The sequence below is a fragment of the Mobula hypostoma genome, chromosome 2 (genome assembly GCF_963921235.1).
Source record: "Mobula hypostoma chromosome 2, sMobHyp1.1, whole genome shotgun sequence".
NCBI lineage: Eukaryota > Metazoa > Chordata > Chondrichthyes > Myliobatiformes > Myliobatidae > Mobula > Mobula hypostoma.
The window spans coordinates 78814074-78833523 of NC_086098.1; the positions used below are offsets into that span (position 1 = coordinate 78814074).

Genomic DNA, 19450 nt, shown 5'->3' on the forward strand with positions numbered 1-19450 from the left:
GGCTGCTCATGGACATTAGTTTTCTCCATTTGAAGCCACTCCATGGTTGCTCTGGCAGTATGCTTTGGGTCATTGTCCTGCTCAAAGATGAACTACCTTCTGAGTTTATGCATTCTAGCTGAGGCTAGCAGGTTTTTAATCCAGGATCTCCCTGTATTTAACAGTAGTCATCTTCCCATCAATCGGCTGTCCTTTAGAGCAAATTGTGAACTCCAGTATTGCATATTTTCGCATAGCGTGAAGACTAGACATGCAGAAAATGAACACATTTCCATTTGGGAGTCCAGACTTCTTGACTGAAAACCTTTTTTATCAATTTAATGGTAAAAGCTGGTACTGCTGTACTCTAAAGAGGTGGTCCTGTTTCATTTAATAGAAACCCAATTTTACCTTTAATTTCAAGATATGTTGAGCTGAATAGGTCTACATAGCAGTGCAGTGCCATTACAGCTCGGCTTCAGAGTTCAATTCTGGCATGGTCTGTAAGTTTGTACATTCTCCCTGCGAATCGTGGTTTTTTTTCCTAATGCTCTGATTTTCTCCCACAGTTCAAAGACGTACCGGTAGGTTAATTTACAGTTTTGTAAATTGTCCTATGATTAGGCAGCCTAAATGTTATTTCCTAGCAAACATTCAATTTAAAACATTTGTGATAGTTTTGGACTTGGATATTTTTGCAGAGGACATTGAAGACAGGCAATGGAGCCCTGAAAGAAGCTGAATCAGACAGTGTTGTTGATCAAGTGAAATCCATTACAGTCCTTTGTCTAGAATTATTTTGTATCCAGATGGTTTTGTTTTCTTATTATTTATTTGTTCAGAGCTGTGGACCTCTATACCAAATATTGACCTACCAAATATTGCAAGGTCTTGATAGTGTGGAAGTGCAGAGAATGTTTCCTATTTGTTGTCCTGAGCTGAAGAGCCATTCACATTGATGAGGGGGTCCAAAGTCCAGGCACATTTACACCAGACCAAAATGCATTAGGAACTAACAAAATCTCAGTGTTTTTGTATTAAGTTGGCAAGCTTAAGTTATTTGCTGTTTTTTAATGACACTTATCAAACCTAGTCAGCCACTATTGTACATTTTGGACCTTGCCATTTTGATCAGAATCAACCAACCTCCCTTTTTCGATTTAGAACAAGTGGCAGTATGTTGCAATAACTGAGTGTCAAAGCAAATTAATATAAATTGTGGCCCCTTTCTGAAATTGAATCCATCAATAACTTTACAGTGACTTTTTAAAAACAGTTTTAATTGGTGTTCAGCCAGCAACTCAGCCTATAGAATCTTTGCCATTCAGGTGTTTTAATAGAATTTCAGACAAACAGTGACGTTTGATAATATTTTCATAAAATACATTATAATTTTCAAAAATAAAGTAATGTAATAAAACTACACAGTAAATTGCTTAAAATCATATAAAGGCACAAAGGCAAATATTTTCCTCCCAAAACTGTCTTAATTCTCATCTAGAGAGGGAAGTTAGTTGAATGGTAACTTCTATGGTTTCTGGCATTCCAAGGTGACCCTGGATTTAAGCATGAAGCAGGTGTAAATGATACTAGGGCCCTACAGTGGAAGAGCTGATAGAACCAGGATTGAACTGGGATCTCACAGCACCAGATATGAGTTCACCTGATTCTCTCAGGGCAGGAGTTCTGAGTTCAGTCCTGATCTTGGGTGCTGTCCGTGTGGAATTTGCTCTTTGTTCCTCCCCCGTCCCAAAGCTGGCTGACGTAAAATGCATCTAATATGTGGGCATGCGGTGGAATCTTTGATGAGTGGCAAAGTGCAATTAATGTAAGAATAGTGTAAATTGACAGCTGACACAAACTCAACTGACGGGTCTGTTTCTGGCCTGTATTTTTTTTTATGACTAATTAACACTTTAAGATGTTTCCTGGGAATGTGATTTTCCAAAAATTATATTTTTAATTCTGAAAACATCAAGATCGGTAAACTTAATGTACACTTGATTCACTGAGTTTTTATATACTTAACATGCAAAGCCCTTCCACACAAGTCTGTTAGAATTGGCTTAACCCAAAGGCCACTTGTCTAAATAGTGAGCTATGTTTTATTCATCGCACCACAAGGAATTGGCAAACTATACATGTATGGTCACTTTATTACGCTGACCTACTCATTAATGTCAATATCTACTCAGCCAATTATGTGGCAGCAAATCAATGCATGAAAGAATGCAGACATGGTCAAGAGGTACAGTGTTGTTCAGACCAAACATCAAAATGTGGAAGTGACCTTGACCATGGAATGATTTTTGATGCCAGACAGGGTGGTTTGAGTATCTCAGAAACTGCTAATCTAGGATTTTCACACACAACATTCCTAGAGTTCACAGAGAATGGTGTGAAAAACAAAAATCATCCAGTGAGCGGTGGTTCTGTGGGCCAAAGCACCTTGTTAATGAGGAGATCAGAGGAGAATGGCTTCAGTTCCCTGATGTACGCAAATAAGAATGAGCTGGTCACAAAACAGTCCTATTATTGAGTAGTATTGGAACCTTTTTGTCCGCCACATGTTCTAGGTTGGTTATTTATTTGTGGCAAACCCCTACACAGGATACATGGCGGCAGATACGCAAGTGCTGTTCTGATTTTGTAAGTACATGTCATAAACGTAATCACCATATTCATCCACGTTAGGCTTCGAGGCTTGATAAACTGTCTTGTTCAGGTTGCTCCCTGTACATTGTGCATGCTGTGTTGGATCACGTAGGTTCCTGGAACTGGCAGCATCATTGCAAGGATCTGGCGAACCTTGAGAATATCTAATAAATGAGTTGCTGTAAGCAGTCTTTCCTAAAGGGATCTTGTTCCAGTTGGGATAGTCTCCACACTCAAAACTCGCACTGCAGGTTGTTGCAGGGCCACTATAATTTCCAGGATTATGGCACCCTCCACTAAACTGTGTACATCTACCGTAATATCTGCTAATATCCATTTCACATGGATCGTAAAGGTAAGTTGGCTTTCCAAAGTCATGCCCGTTGGTGTACGGTAGGCATGGATTACCAGAGAGGTTCTCAAGTGCTATGCAGTCCTCCAGATTTGTGTTGACGTACAGACTGGAGAAAATGCCTCGACCATTGGAGGCATATGTTGGCTGAGGTCCTTCGCATTCAATTGTCCCCGTCAATGACTGGAGCAGAAGAAAGACAAAGTTTTAGTAATTAATGGAAACAAAATAGACTGAATAACATTAACAAGAGATTCTGCAGATGCTGGAAATCACATAAATTGCTGGAGGAACTCAGCATGTCATGCAACGTCCCTGGAAGAGAATAAACAGTTGACATTTTAGGCCAAGACGACATCAGGACTGGAAAAGAAGCCAGAATAAGATGATGGGGGGAGGGGAAACCAGGTGCGGGAAGGATGAAAGTGAGAAACTGAGAGGTGATAAGTGGGAAAGGTAAAGGGCTATAGAAGAAGGAATCTGAAGTAAGAGGAGAGTGGACCATGAGAGAAAGGAAAGGAGAAGAAGCTCTAGAGGGAGGTGATGGGCAAATGAAGGGAAGAAAGGGGCAAAAGGGTGGCCAGAACAGGGAAGTGGGCTAGAAGAGAAATTACTGCAACTTGGAGAAATTGGGTAGCCTCCAACCCTTTAGCATAAATATCAAAGGGAATATGCAGGTTGCAGTGCCAACCTGAGGTGCTGCAATTTGGAAGAACACACTAAGTGTTGGAGGTGACTTTTTTTTGTCCTTTATTTTCATGTTTGCACTTTATCCATGGTAAAGTACTTTGACCTTGCTATTATTATACACACCTCCATTCACAGTTCGTAAACACAAAATACTCTGCAGATGCTGGGGTCAAACCAACACTCACAACACGCTGGAGGAACTCAGCAGGTCAGTCAGTGTCCGTGGAAATGATCAGTCAATGATTTGGGCCGGAACCCTTCATCAGGACTGGAGGAGGACGGGGCAGAGGCCCTATAAAGAAGGTGGGGGGAGGGGGGGGGAGGAGAAGGCTGATAGGTGCCAGGTGAACAACCAGTAAGGGGAAAGATAAAGGGGTGGGGTGGGGAGGGGATAGGCAGGAAAGGTGAAAAAGGAATAGAGAAAAGCACAATGGGTAGTAGGAGGTGGAACCATGAGGGAGGTGATAGACAGCTGGGGGACGGGGTAGAGTCCCCCATCCCAGTTTCACTCTGCCCCCTCCCCCAGCTGTCTATCACCTCCCTCATGGTTCCACTTCCTTCTACTACCCATTGTGCTTTCTTCTATTCCTCCTTCACCTTTCCTGCCTTCCCCTCCCCCACTCCTTTATCTTTCCCCTTACTGGTTATTCACCTGGCACCTACCAGCCTTCTCCTTCCCACTCTCCCCCTACCTTCTTTTTAGGGCATCTGCCCCTTCCTCCTTCAGTCCTGACGAAGTGTTCCAGCCCAAAACATTGACTGATCGTTTCCACGGATGCTGCCTGACCTGCTGAGTTCCTCCAGCGTGTTGTGAGTGTTCCATTCACAGTTCTCATGCATTACTTAACACCAATAGCCAGCTTACCTGCAGTTCCCTTTTGTCTTTGTAGCAGCCATTTTCAGAATATGGTCTCTTTTTGTTGATTGATCTCCTTGCTTCAGCTTCTGTCTTTGTCTCTGGTCTCGGATGATCATGCACACCTTTAGCCTTCCCAATAAAAACACTATATTACATCATTGAACAATAAGACCATGTTTTATTCTTCTACAGTTTTGATGATATTCCTGCAAACCTAGCTTCAAGTGTCTGAGAACATGCAGAGGCAAAATTGGGAGTTTGTTCTCTCAAACTTCTTTGGCAATTGAATGGGGCATGACTGCACAAGCTCGTGTAAGTCGAACCATGAGGCAGCAGGAGTGTTTAAAAGTGAGAAGATTAACAGAGCGGGCGACGTAGCAGGTGACGGAGTACAGGGAGACAGAGTAGGAAGGCTTTGGCTCGAGAGGCTGAAGAAGAGCTTCACTCCAAGTGAGGTAAGGCCAGGTAAATTCCTTTAATAAATCTAATTACCTTAACAGTAGGTAATGGAGGTAGCAGTTAGGGCAGTTGAGAGCTCTGTTTTGCAGTATGTGGGAAGTCAGGGCGAGCACAATCATCCCTGATGACTACACCTGTGAAAGGTGCATCCAGCTGCAGCTCCTGACAAACCAAGTTAGGGAACTGGAGCTGGATGAACTTTGGATCATTCGGGAGGCAGAAATAAACAGGAGTTACAGGGAGATAGTCACCCCTAAGAGTCAGGAGACAGGTAGCTGGGTGACTGTCAGGAGAGGGAAGGGGAATGAACAGAATGAGCAGAGCACCCCTGTGGCCGTTCCCACCAATAATAAGTACATCGTTTTGGATACTGTTGATCAGGATGACCTACCAGGGACAAGTTGCAGTGGTTGCGTCTCTGGCACTGAGACGAGACCCTCAGCTCAGAAGGGTAGGAGGGAAAAATGGAGAGCAGCAGTGATAGGAAATTCGACAGTAAGGGGGACAGATAAGAGGTTCTGTGGAAGAGTTCGAGAATCCTGGATGGTCTGTTGCCTCCCTGGTGCCAAGGTCCACGATATCTCGGATCAGGTTCTCAGTATTCTCAAGAGGGAGGGTGAGCAGCCGAATGTCGTGGTCCATGTAGGGACCAATGATGTGGATAGGAAGAAGGAGGAGGTCCTGCAAAGAGAATTTAGGGAAGAGGTAGAAAATTTCTTAAATGCATTTATTTTAAGGCTAGCAGCATTATAAGAAAAGTGGATGAGCTTAAAGCATGGATTGATACCTGGAAGTATGATGTTGTTGCTATTAGTGAAACATGGTTGCAGGAGGGATGTGATTAGCAACTAACCATTCCTGGATTTCGTTGCTTCAGGTGTGATAGAATCTGAGTGACAAGAGGGGGAGGTGTTGCTTTGCTTGTCAGAGAAAATATTACAGCGGTGCTCTGGCAGGAAGACGAGAGGGCTCGTCTAGGGAGGCTATTTGGGTGGAATTGAGGATTAGGAAAGGAATAGTAACACTTATAGGGGTGTATTATAGACCACCAAATGGGGAGTGAGAATTGGAGGAGCAAATTTGTAAGGAGATAGCAGATATTTGTAGTAAGCACAAGGTTGTGATTGTGGGAGATTTTAATTTTCCACACATAGACTGGGAAGCCCTTACTGTAAAAGGGCTGGATAGTTTGGAGTTTGTAAAATGTATGCAGGATAGTTTTTTGCAGCAATACATAGAGGTACCAACTAGAGAAGGAGCTAGTCCACCTTTGGTCCCCACCTGGCACTCAGCTCTCACCTGTGGCTCCCTGTAGCTGTTTGCATGTGACAGCGGCCACACCCCAGGCAACGGCTTCGACAAGCCGGCTAAACTAGGTGAGGGTAGCCGACGGGTCTCAAACCCTCGGTGAGATAGGGAGTTGTCTATCCCAGCATGTGAAGACAGACTCTCGCGGATTGAGCGGACGAGACCAATGGAAGGTCCAACAGTCAAGAAGGTGGTCTCTGCAAGCGTCATGGAACGTGTAGAGCAGGACAAGACACAGAAGATGTCCTGGTCATCCACTGCACCTAGTCCCATCTCCAGCCGTCTTAGACTCTGTCTTGCCACTGGACCCAGAAGGGAATTGGGAAGAGAGAGTGAGGCTGACGCTGCGCAACTCTCCCTCACTTAAATCCAAATCACGCGCTAGTCTCGACACCATCATTATGGTGTCGAGGTCCTCATCGACGTCAACGATGGATGAACAACAGAGAAGGAGCAGTGTTGGATCTCCTGTTAGGGAATGAGATAGGTCAGGTGACGGAGGTTTGTGTTGGGGAGCACTTCGGGTCCAATGATCACAATACCATTAGTTTCAATATAATTATGGAGAAGGATAGGTCTGGGCCCAGGGTTGAGATCTTTGATTGGAGAAAGGCTAACTTTAAGGAGAAGTGAAAGGATTTAGAAGGATTGGGGCAAATTGTTTTATGGGAAGGATGTAATAGAGAAGTGGAGGTCATTTAAAGGTGAAATTTTGAGGGTACAGAATCTTTATGTTCCTGTTAGATTGAAAGGCAAGGTTAAAAGTTTGAGAGAGCCATGGTTTTGAAAGGATATTAGAACCTTGGTTCGGGAAAAGAGAGATATCTACAATAAATATAGGCAGCATGGAGTAAATGAGGTGCTCGAGGAATATAAAGAATGTAAAAAGAATCTCAAGAAAGAAATTAGAAAAGCTAAAAGAAGATACGAGGCTGCTTTGGCAAGTAAGGTGAAGGTAATTCCAAAGGGTTTCTACGGTTATATTAATAGCAAAAGGATAGTGAGGGATAAAATTGTTCCCTTAGAGAATCAGAGTGGACAGCTATGTGTGGAGCCAAAAGAAATGGGGAAGATCCTGAACAATTTCTTTGCTTCGCTACTCACTAAGGAGAAGGATATTGAATTGTGTAAGGTAAGGGAAACAGGTAGGGAAGTTATGGAAACTATGATGATTAAAGTGGAAGTACTGGCGCTTTTAAGGAATATAAAAGTGGATAAGTCTCCAGGTCCTGACAGGATATTCCCTAGGACCTTGAGGGAAGTTAGCGTGGAAATAGCAGGGGCTCTGACAGAAATATTTCAAATGTCATTAGAAACGGGAATGGTGCCGGAGGATTGGCGTATTGCTCATGTTCCATTGTTTTAAAAAGTGTTCTGAGAGTAAACCTAGCAATTATCGGCCTGTGAGTTTGACGTCAGTAGTGGGTAAATTGATGGAAAGTATTCTTAGAGATGGTATATATAATTATCTGGATAGACAGGGTCTGATTACGAACAATCAACATGGATTTGTGCATGGAAGGTCATGTTTGACAAATCTTATTGAATTTTTTGAAGAGGTTACTAGGAAAGTTGACGAGGGTAAAGCGGTGAATGTTGTCTATATGGACTTCAGTAAGGCCTTTGACCAGGTTCCACACGGAAGGTTAGTTAGGAAGGTTTAATCATTAGGTATTAATATTGAAGTAGTAAAATGGATTCAGCAGTGGCTGGATGGGAGATGCCAGAGTGTAGTGGTGGATAACTGTTTGTCAGATTGGAGCCCAGTGACTAGTGGTGTCCCTCAGTGATCGGTATTGGTTCCAATGTTGTTTGTCATATACATTAGTGATCTGGATGATGGGGTGATACATTAGTGATCTAGATGATGAGATTAGTAAGTATGCAGATGATACTAAGATAGGTGGAGTTGTGGATAATGAAGTAGGTTTTTAAAGCTTGCAGAGAGATTTAGGCCAGTTAGAAGAGTGGGCTGAAAGATGGCAGATGGAGTTTAATGCTGATAAATGTGAGGTGCTACATTTTGGTAGGACTAATCAAAATAGCACATACATGGTAAATGGTAGGGCATTGAAGAATGCAGTAGAACAGAGGGATCTAGGAACAATGGTGCATGGTTCCCTGAAGGTGGAATCTCATGTGGATAGGGTGGTGAAGAAAGCTTTTGGTATGCTAGCCTTTATAAATCAGAGCATTGCGTATAGGAGTTGGGATGTAATGTTGAAATTGTACAAGGCATTGGTAAGGCCAAATTTGGAGTATTGTGTACAGTTCTGGTCACCGAATTATAGGAAAGATTCAACAAAATAGAGAGAGTGCAGAGAAGATTTACTAGAATGTTACCTGGGTTTCATCACCTAAGTTACAGAGAAAGGTTGAACAAGTTGGGTCTTTATTCTTTGGAACGTAGAAGGTTGAGGGGGGACTTGGTAGAGTTGACGTGGATAGGCTTTTTCCATTGAGAGTAGGGGAGATTCAAACAAGAGGACATGAGTTGAGAGTTAAAGGGCAAAAGTTTAGGGGTAACATGAGGGGGAACTTCTTTACTCAGAGAGTGGTAGCTGTGTGGAATGAGCTTCCAGCAGAAGTGGTTGAGGCAGTTTTGATGTTGTCATTTAAAGTTAAATTGGATAGCTATATGGACAGGAAAGGAATGGAGGGTTATGGACTGAGTGCAGGTAGATGGGACTAGGTGAGAGTAAGCGTTCAGCACAGACTAAAAGGGCCAAGATGGCCTGTTTCCCTGCTGTAATTGTTATATGGTTAAACAATGACCTGCTCCATAGTGTCTCTTTGAATCCTTCTGCAACTAGTTTAACTAAAGCATGTTTTAAAAAAAAAAGCAAGAAAATAATTTGCATTTGTCAGTTTCTAGAAGTAGGGTGGAATCTGGAAGATCATTAATTGCAACCTTTGAAATTGCTCAGTGAATCTTGGCCCATGCAATCCCTCAACTAAATATCCTGCAACTTACAATGAGAAGTAAATAGTAATTAATGTCCATTATAAGTGAGGAAGGCCAGAGGCCTCGGTAGAGTGGGTACAGAAATATGTTTCCATCAGTAGGAGAATCTAGATTCTGAGGGCACAGCCTCACAATAAAGGGATGTCCCTTTAGAACAGAGATGAGGAGGACTTTCTTCAGCCAGAAAGTGATGAAACTGTAGAATTTGTTGCCACAGAGGATAGTGGTGACCAAGTCATTATGTATAGTTAAAGCAGAGACTGATGTTGTTAAATGGGAATGAGGATTTAGAGTGATGGGAAACATTGGGAGTTGAATAAAAAACCTCAGCCACAATTTCTGCAGATGTGGAGAGCATTCCAACTGGTTGTGTCACCATCTGGTATGGAGGGGCCACTGTACAGGATTGGAAAAAGCTGAAGCAAGTTCCAAACTTGAGGACATCTTCAAAAGGTGATGCCTCAGAAATGCAGCATCTGTCATTTAAAAACCCCTAACACCTAGGACATGCCCTCTTCCCTTTTCTCACAGTCACCATCAAGGAGGAGGTACAGGAGTGGAAGACACACGCTCACACAATTCAACATTTCAGAAACAGTTTCTTCCCCATTGCCATCGGATTTTTGAATGGACTATGAAACTATGTACACCACCTCACTACTTTCTTTTTTTGATCTCTTTTTGCACTACATATCTAATAATTTGATATTTGTGGGTACACACACACACACACACACACTACCCATCCCCCAGAGAGATCTGTTTTCACTTTGACATGAAAGAGTCCTTTTCTGTTGATTAGTGTCGATAAAAGCCAAATTAAATCCATTGTGATTCAATGTTGTAAAACAATAAAACATGAATACATTTTACAGGCTGTGTGTGTGTGTGTGTGTGTGTGTGTGTAATAGACAATAGGTGCAGGAGTAGGCCATTCAGCCCTTCGAGCCAGCACCACCATTCACTGTGATCATGGCTGATCATCCACTATCAGTACCCAGTTCCTGCCTTATCCCCATAACCTTTGATTCCACTATCTTTAAGAGCTCTATCCATCTCCTTTTTTTGAAAGCATCCAGAGACTTAGCCTCCACAGCCTTCTGGGGCAGAGCATTCCATATATCCACCGCTCCCTGGGTGAAAAAGTTTTTCCTCAACTTTGTTCTAAATGGCCTACCCCTTATTCTTAAACTGTGGCCTGCACCCCGTCTTGGTGTCATTCACAATTTTGCTGATCTAGTTAACTACATTATCATCCAGATCATTGATTTAGATGACAAACAACAACAGCCCCAGTGTTGATCCCTGTGGCATACCACTAGTCACTGGCCTCCAGTCAGGGAAGCAACCATCTACTGCCACACTCTGGCTTTCCCCACAAAGCCAGCGTCTAATCAAAATTACAACCTCAGCTTGAATGCCGAGCAACTGAACCTTCTTGACCAACCTTCCATAGGGAACTTTGTCAAATGCCTTTCTAAAGTCCATGTAGACTATGCTGGTACTGTTAAGTTTCACATCAATGGCAACCCCCCAGAAAGTTGGATGCGGAGAACTCAGTGATAGGATGGCAAGGGAAGGTAGTTAGACTCTCTCTTGTTGAAGATGATCAGAGTCTGGCTTCTGTGTAAGATAAATGTTGGTTGCTACTTCTGAAGCCTTCAACTTCTGAGGAGATTTGAATGAAATTCAACCCTGGTGAAGTTCAATACTGGAGCAGATGATTCAACCTAGAAGCCTGCCTTAAGGAACTCCTACAGTGATGTCTAGGGATGCAATCATTGTCTGTTATCAATCACACCCATCTTTTAGCATGATAAAACAGTTAAGTGTACTCAGCATTAATTACTGCTCAACCACATCTCCAGACCAAAAGAAAATCTACTTTTCCTCCCATTGGTAACTTTATAAGGTATCCATGCCACAGAGTTTATGTTCATGGTCTTCTGCTGCTGTAGTCCATCCACTTCAGGGGTTAACATGTTATGCGTTCAGAGATGCTCTTCTGCACACCACTATTGTAAAGTGTGGTTATTTGAGTACTGTCACCTTCCTGTCAGCTTGAACCAGTCTGGCCATTTGCCTCTGATCTCTCACATTAACGAGGCACTTTCACCCACAGAACTGCAGCTCACTGGATTTTTTTTTTTCGTGTTTGCACCATTCTTTATAAACTCTAGAGATTGTTGTGCATGAAAATCTCAGGAAATCAGTAGTTTCTGAGAAACCCAAACCACCCCATCTGGCACCAACAATCATTCCATGACCAATCGAAGTCACTAACATTACATTTCTTTCCTGTTCTGATGTTTGATCTGAAAAGCTCTAACACTTACATCATATAATATTTATGTCAGATTATTGACTACAACTTACTGTTTAACACAGCCATTCCTAGAATTCTGATCAAAATGCTCTGAAACCTGGGCCTCTGTACCTCTCTCTCCAAATGGATGCTCAGCTTCCTCAACAGAAACCCAAAATCTGTGTGGATCAGAAATAATAGCTCCACCTCACTGACCATCAACGCTGCCACACTTCATGGATGCATGCTTAGCCCACTGCTCTACTCTCTAAATCCATGACTTTGTGGCTAGGCACAGCTTAAATGCCACCTCTAAGTTTGCTAACAACACAACTATTGTGAGCAGAATTTCAGATGGTGGTGAGAAGGCATACAGGAATGAGATAGATCAGCTGGTTGAGTGGTGTCACAGCAACAACTTGCATCAACGTCACTAAGACCAAAGAACTGATTGAGGACTTCAGAAAGGGAAAGTTGAGGGAACACACACCACTCCTCATTGAGGGATCAGAAGTGGAAAGAGTGAGCAATTGCAAGTTCCTGGGTGTCAACATCTCTGAGAATCTTTCCTGGTCCCAACATATTGATGTAGTTACTAAGGAGGCATAACAACGGCTATATTTAATTAGAAGTTTGAGGAGATTGAGTATGACATCAAGGACATTCGCAAATGTCTACAGATGTACTGTGGACAGCAATCTAACTAGCTGCATCACCATCTGGTATGGGTGGGGTGGGGAGAGGGTGTTAGTGGCTACTGCACACCATCAAAATAAGCTGTAAACTTAAGGCTGATTTATACTTGCGCATCAATCTTGCGCCGTAGCCTACGCAAGTGGGCAACGCCGTTGTGAGCATTTATACTTGTGCGTTGGTGTGTCTGCGTTGCTCTGCAATTCACACATGTCACACATGCACACACACCTGCCCGTGCAAGGCTTCATGGTCATGGAAGTCTTTCTCAGGGTAAACAAGTTTGAAGCGAGCATCTTTTTTCGTAAAAGCGAAATGTGTCCTCCATAATTTCGGAGGTCTGTAAAGCTTTATGGAAAGCATTGCAGCCAAAGTTCCTTCCCTGCCCTTCAGTCGCCCAGTGAGAAGCTATTGCAGCGTAGGAGGAAATGCAATGCTACCAAGCAGACCAATCACAGTTGTTGCAGTCTGCATTGCCGTGATGCGTAGTTACATTTTGGGAGAGGTGCGTGTTAGGCTACGGCGTAGGGATGGCAGCTATGCCATACCTACAGCGTCAATTTGAAGCAGAAGTATAAATCAGCCTTTAGTCAGCACAATCATGGGCACTAGTCTCCCCAGCATCCAGGACATCTTCAAGAATGATGCCTCAAAGTGGCAGCACCCATCATTATAGACCCCCATCACCCAGTACATGCTCTGTTATTGCTTCCATCAGGAAGGAGATGCAGGAGCCTGAAAGCACACACTCAACAATTCAGGAATAGCTTCTTCCCCTCTACCATTATATTTATGAATGGACATTGAACCCATGAACTACCTCACCACTTTTTTCTTTCTTTTTGCATTAGGTATTTAACTTAACTTCACTTCTTTAATATACAGTGTATATACTTGCTGTTTTAAGTTGTTACTATGTATTGCAATGTACTGTTGCCACAAAACAAGAAAATCCACGATAAATGCCAATGATATTAAATATGATTCTGATTCTTGACCATGTCTGCAAGTTTTTATGCATTGATTGGCTGATTAAATATTTAGACTAACAAGCAGGTGTATAACATGTTGCGTTCTTACAGCATTTTGCCAGACCTGATGAAGGGTATTGGCCCCATATGACGATTGTTTATTCTGCTCCATAGCTGCTGCCTGACTTGCTCAGTTCATACAGGATTTTATGTGTGTTGTTCAAGATTTCCAGCATCGGAGAATTTTTTGTATATTTTTTTTTATTCCCTCATAACTTCATGAATTTAATTAGATAAAATACATACTTTTTAAAAATACATTCTTCTAATTCAGCTGCTATGTCTTGTGCTCCAGTAAATACAAACACAATTGCAATAGCCAATGATGCATACATGTGAATGTGCTTTAGAAGAGGATTAGACCAACCTGAAAGAATATGTATTTTCCTTCATGTCTCCAGAAGTTGGTGACCGGATAGCCACCATGCCCTCGACATGGCACGAGATTCAAGGCTGCCCCACAGTTTGGACAACATTTCTCTGTAATGACAAGAACAGTTTTAAAGTACTTGGTCTTTTTAATTTCTTTTGACAAGGCAAGGAAGTTTAACTCTTTAACTCTATGTTGAGATATTGCATTCCAGTTTAAACAAGAAAACTGCATATGTATACAGTCAAATCAGAGATCTCCTCTCCCAGATGAGCTGCCAACCATGGCTGATGAGCCCCATTTGCCTGATGTGACTGGTTTTAAGGCGCCAGTAACCAGCCTTTGTCCCTTCTACTCTCAGTAGAAACAGTTTTGCCAGGCTCAGTAGCTACGCCGCACATGCACGCCAGGAGGTGGACTTGGTTGTCCGAGACTATTTGAGACTCATGCCATTTAATAGGTAGTGGGACCCTATCCCCACTACCCCACCACGCCACCAACCTCCTCCCCCCCCCGCCCCCCACCAGCTATGGCAACCATAAGGAATCACCCTTTATCAAGACCTATATATTTCCACATCCCCATACAGTACTTAGGATCTTCCATAATGTTTTTTTTTAAAAAGTGCAAATTTCTTGCTATTTGTCCACTGACTGGTGAAAGTAAGCAGATAACAAAGCATTAAGAGGTCATTGGCTGCAGGACTTGTATGTGTCTAAGATAAAGCAGCGGCAGGAAAACTCATTGTGAATACTACCCATCCAGTAAATTGCCTTTTCCAAAAGCTTACTTCTGGAAAGTGCTACAAGACTATTAAAACAAATTCTTCACACCATTTTAAAAGTTTCTTCCACTAGCTAATTAATCTGCTCAACTTTTCTAGTTAGCTTTCCCTACCCCTCTATCTATAATCACTTCACTATAAATACTTTAAACCACTTTATATACTGTCTACATTGTAAGTACATGCTGGCATTTTGTATTTTTGCACATTTTATTCCATGTCTTTACTTTAACCTCTAACTATATTTTTATATATTATATATGCTTTATAACGGTTGAATGCTGTTTTTGTTCCATTTTGCTCCCTGATCAACACAGCACAGCACGTCAAATTTCTAATAAATGTGTATGTATTTGATGAACAAAGTTGATCCTTGATCCTTGAGAACTACCTTAAAATAGTATTGTTTGACCTTTCATGTTCTCCTGAGAGAACAAGGATCTTGCTTTAACATCCCACTTAAATTTAAGTTTTTCATGCATAGTATATTAGATCCACTAAATACAAGGGACAGCAATCACAGCTTTCTGATCATTGCTTTCCTTATGCAAAAATTTCACACAAAATCCAAATAAATAACACTAGACAACAAAGATATTGCTTCCTGAATACTTTTGGATGTATCTTATGGATTTTGGGATGCTGATCATGAATGACAGGCGATGCAAAGAAACTCTAGTAGGACTGGAGAAAACTGTATGGAAAGCATTCAAGGATGTTGTTGAAATTTTTCTTGACAACTACAGAGCACCAAACCATATGCAGCTAGTTGAAAACATGCTTCAAGCATTGCAAAACCATTAAGTGCAATATGTCACTAAAGATTCATTTTCTGCATTCCCATTTAGACTTCTTCCCTGAAAATCTTGATGCTATCAATGATGAGCGTGATGAAAGGTTTCACCAGAACATTGCGGTCTTGGAGAAACAGTATCAGGGCAACTAGAATCTATCAACGGTGGCTGATTGTTGGATACCTAAGTGAGAAGCTTCAGACACTGAGTACAAACAAGAAACATTAAAATATTTTAGCTTAGTTGAACTATTGTAAAGCATCAGCATCATAATGCAACTAAACACATAATATTCAATAAAAACTAATTTCTTGTTTCTCCAAATTCCTACATTATGCAACTGGTCTGAAATTATATTTGTGTTTAGCATCAAGCAGTCTATCATAACCAAAAAATAAAATAAAATTCAGAAGAAGCAACACTTTTGAAGAAGTTTGTTACCAGTGAAATGGTCCCAGAAGTTACTTGAAATAAAAATTGTAAAACTCAGCCTACAGCTGTGCACTTACTAACAAGAAACAGAAGTCCTAACAACATCAGTGTCAACTATTCTGATGAATAAAATTTAACTTTAAAAATTCCAGATCATTTACATCATTATTCATTTCAATAAACTGAACCCAGTGAATATAAAACACAGAACACTACAGCACAGTCAAGGACCTTCAGCCCATTGTGTTGGGTTGATCTTTAACCTGCGCCAAAATCAACCTAACCTTTCCCTCCCACATAGCCTGCCATTTTTCTGTCATCCATGCTCCTATCTAAGAGTTTCTTAAATGCCCCTAATGTACCTCCCTCTACCAAAATCCCTGGAAGTGTGTTCCACGCACACATCAATCACTGTGTAAAAAACTTAACTCTGACATCCCCCATACAATCCTCCAACCACCTTAAAATTATGTCTCCTCATATTAGCCATAATTATGTTGAATTAATACAAGATTTCTGAATGGTCCACGAACACTACCTCACCATTTTGCTCTCTTTCTGCACTACTTGTTCAGTTTTTTTGTATTACTTATAATGTATTATATTTTTATGTATCGCATTGTACTGCTGCTGCAAATTAACAAATTTCATGACTTGTCAGTGATATTGCAATGACTTTGTGGTTTGATGTTTTATATTCTGTGTTTGTTATTCACTTTGCTGTTTGCATGATTTGTTGTTTTTTTTGCACGTTTTGTGTTTGATGATTTCCTTGAACAGATTCCACGGTGTTTCTTTGTTTCATGGCAGTCTGTGCAAAGGCGAATCTTAGGGTTGTATACTGAATACATACTTTGATAATAAATGTACTTTGAATACTTGATAATAATTCTGATTCTGAGATATTACGTGGCATTCAAGCCTAATTATGAATACAAAAGCTGTGAATATTTGTTTTCATATTAACATCCAATTACTCTCCAACTGTGCAAACGATCACAGAATTCGTGCTATTTTTAAATAATCTGCCTCAAAGGAAAGTTTTGCCCATTGGTTGAGGGGTTCTGTTATATATACTGGCAAACTGCTGGGTTCTGCTCTATTGGGTTCTTCCTGTAATGACTCTCACAGTGTATTCTGTTACATACCTCATTGGTATCTTGTGACTGTCTTATGAGCATGATGTAATTGAATAGCTTATAAGCATGATGTAATGGTCTTGTGGCGGTCACATGATGTAATTTTCCCCACCAGTGAGGTCACATGATGACCTGTTCTCAATAGCTATATAAAGGAGACCCCTGGTATGACGCAGTTAGTTTTCAGTTTAGTTTTGTGTTAGTTGCTCCGTATTGCTGCGTATTCATCTTATGACACAGTTCTGTTTTAAAGTGGGGTTCTACTGTCTATTGTAAGTAGTATTGGAGAGTGAAGACCTTACCAAAGTACAGGGATTTGCCGAGTCTAGTAAAGCTGATATCGTTTAGTGGCTTTGGAGAGGACTGACCTTTATTGAATCTTCATTCAAGAAACAGTGACCTGCATGAGATAACCTCTGCTAAAGTAGAAAAGGTTGTGCAGTGTCTATTCTCCAGAGGAAAAGGTCAATTCCTTTAAACCATTTTATTTCTGTCATCGTGAATCCTGTGGACAAGGAAAGTTCCGGCTGGGATCAGCAGTAACGTCACGTCTTCGAGGAATTCTTTACTTCAGGAAAGTCTCTCCTAACTGACTGTATAAATCTCTTGGACTTTCGAATTTACCACTCTAAGAACTGTGTTCGAATTTACCACTTTAAGAACTGTTTTCGCATTTACCCTTTTAAGAACTGTTCCAGAGTTGCCATATAGCAGTTAACTTCCGGTTAAATTAGTTGTTTAAATATATTTTGCTATTTTTGAGCAGAGTTTAATAAATGTTTGTTTGTTTTTATAAAATCTGACTTGATTCTATATTCATTGTTGCCGGTCACGTGACAATTCTCAGTCTGAGGGTCACTTTAAAAAGAGTTAGTTATAGAGCACAACAGCACAAAAACAGGCCCCTTGGCCCAACTGGTCTGTGTTTTTCTGCCTAGTCTCATCGACCTACACCTGGACCATAGCCTTCCATACCCATAAAACCATAGGTCATAGGGGCAGATTTAGGCCATTCAGCCCACGAGTCCACTCTACCATTTCATCATGACTGATCCTGGATCCCATTCAACCCCACACACCTGTCCTCTCACCATACCCCTTGATGCCCCGATCAATCAGGAATCTATCAATTTCCGCTTTAGATATACCCACGGACTTAGCTTTCACCACAGTCTGTGGCAGATCATTCCACAGATTCACCACTCTTTAGCTAAAAAACCTTACTTCTGTTCTAAAAAGTCACCCCTAAATTTTGAAGCTGTGTCCTCTAGTTCTGGATACTCCCACCAGAGGTAACATCCTCTCCACATCCACCCATCTAGTCCTTTCAACATTTGGTAGGTTTCAAGTAGATCCCCCTGCATTCTTCTAAATTCCAGTGAGTACAGGCCCAAACATATCAAACACTCCTCATATGTTAACCCTTTCATTCCCGCAATCATCCTCATGAACCTCTCTGGACTCTCTCCAAATGACAATTATCTCAGAAAGGATATAGAGGCCCAAAACTGTTGATGATACTCCAAGTGCAGCCCGACTAGTGTCTTATAAAGCTTCAGCATTATCTCCTTGCTTTTATATTCTGTTCCCCTTGAAATAAATGCCAACATTGCATTTACCTTCTTTACCATAGACTCAACTGTGAATTAATTTTCTGGGAGTCTTGCAAAAGTCCATCTGTAACTCTGGTTGAATTTTTTTCCCCATTTAGATAATAGTCTGCATTATTGTTCCTTTTACCAAAATGTATTATCATACATTTCCCTAACTGTATTCTATTTGCCACTTGTTTGCCCTTTCTACCAAGTCCTGCTGCAATCGTATTGCTTCCTCAGCACTACCTACCCCTCCACCTATCTTCATATCATCCACAAACTTTGCCACAAAGCCATCAATTCCACTATCTAAGTCATTGACAAACAATGTGAAAAGTCGTGACCCCAATACTGACCCTGGAGGAACATCACTAGTCATTGGCAGCCAACCAGAAAAGGCCCTTATTATTCCCACCCACTGCCTCCTGCCTGTCCTTCCTTTATTCATGTCAGTGTACTTCCATAACATCATAGGATATTATCTTAAGTAGCCTCGTGTGAGGCACCTTATCAAATGCCTTCTGAAGATCCAAGTAAATGACATCTACTACTTCTCCTTTGTCCACCCTGCTTGTTACTTCCTCAAAGAATTCTAGCAGATGCGTCAGACAAAATTTCCCTTTCAGAAACCATGCTGACTTTGACTTATTTTATCATTTGTTTCTGAGTACCCCGAAACCTCATCCTTAATAATGGACTCCAACACTTTCCCAACCACTGAGGTCTATAATTGGCGTATAATTTCCTTTTTTAACTTCCTCCCTTCTTAAAGAGTGGAGGGACATTTGCAATTTTCCAGTCCATCGAGACCATGACAGAATCAAGTGATTCTTGTAAGATCATAACTAATGCATCCATTATCTCTTCAGCAATCTCTTTCAGGACTCTGGGAAGAAGTCCATTTGGTCCAGGTGACTTATCCACCTTAAGACTTTTCAGTTTTCCTCAAACTTTTTCCTTTGTAATAGCAATATCATTCACTCCTGCTCCCTGACACTCCAGAACCTCTGACATAGAGCTTATGTCTTCCACAGTAAAGA

The 19450-nt window shown here is 41.4% G+C and overlaps 1 protein-coding gene across 1 annotated transcript in view; it reads right to left on the reverse strand.

Annotated features, from left to right (window-relative positions):
- Positions 1-1279: 1279 nt before the first annotated feature.
- LOC134358868 (chorion-specific transcription factor GCMa-like) overlaps positions 1280-19450 on the reverse strand; it is a 42292-nt gene continuing 24121 nt past the window's right edge. Inside the window, exons 4-6 of the mRNA XM_063071451.1 lie at positions 13664-13776; positions 4542-4664; positions 1280-3169 (exon numbers count right to left, since the gene is read on the reverse strand). Coding sequence (XP_062927521.1) covers positions 2582-3169; positions 4542-4664; positions 13664-13776 — 824 coding nt within the window. The 3' untranslated portion in view covers positions 1280-2581. The remainder of the gene's footprint in view (positions 3170-4541; positions 4665-13663; positions 13777-19450) is intronic.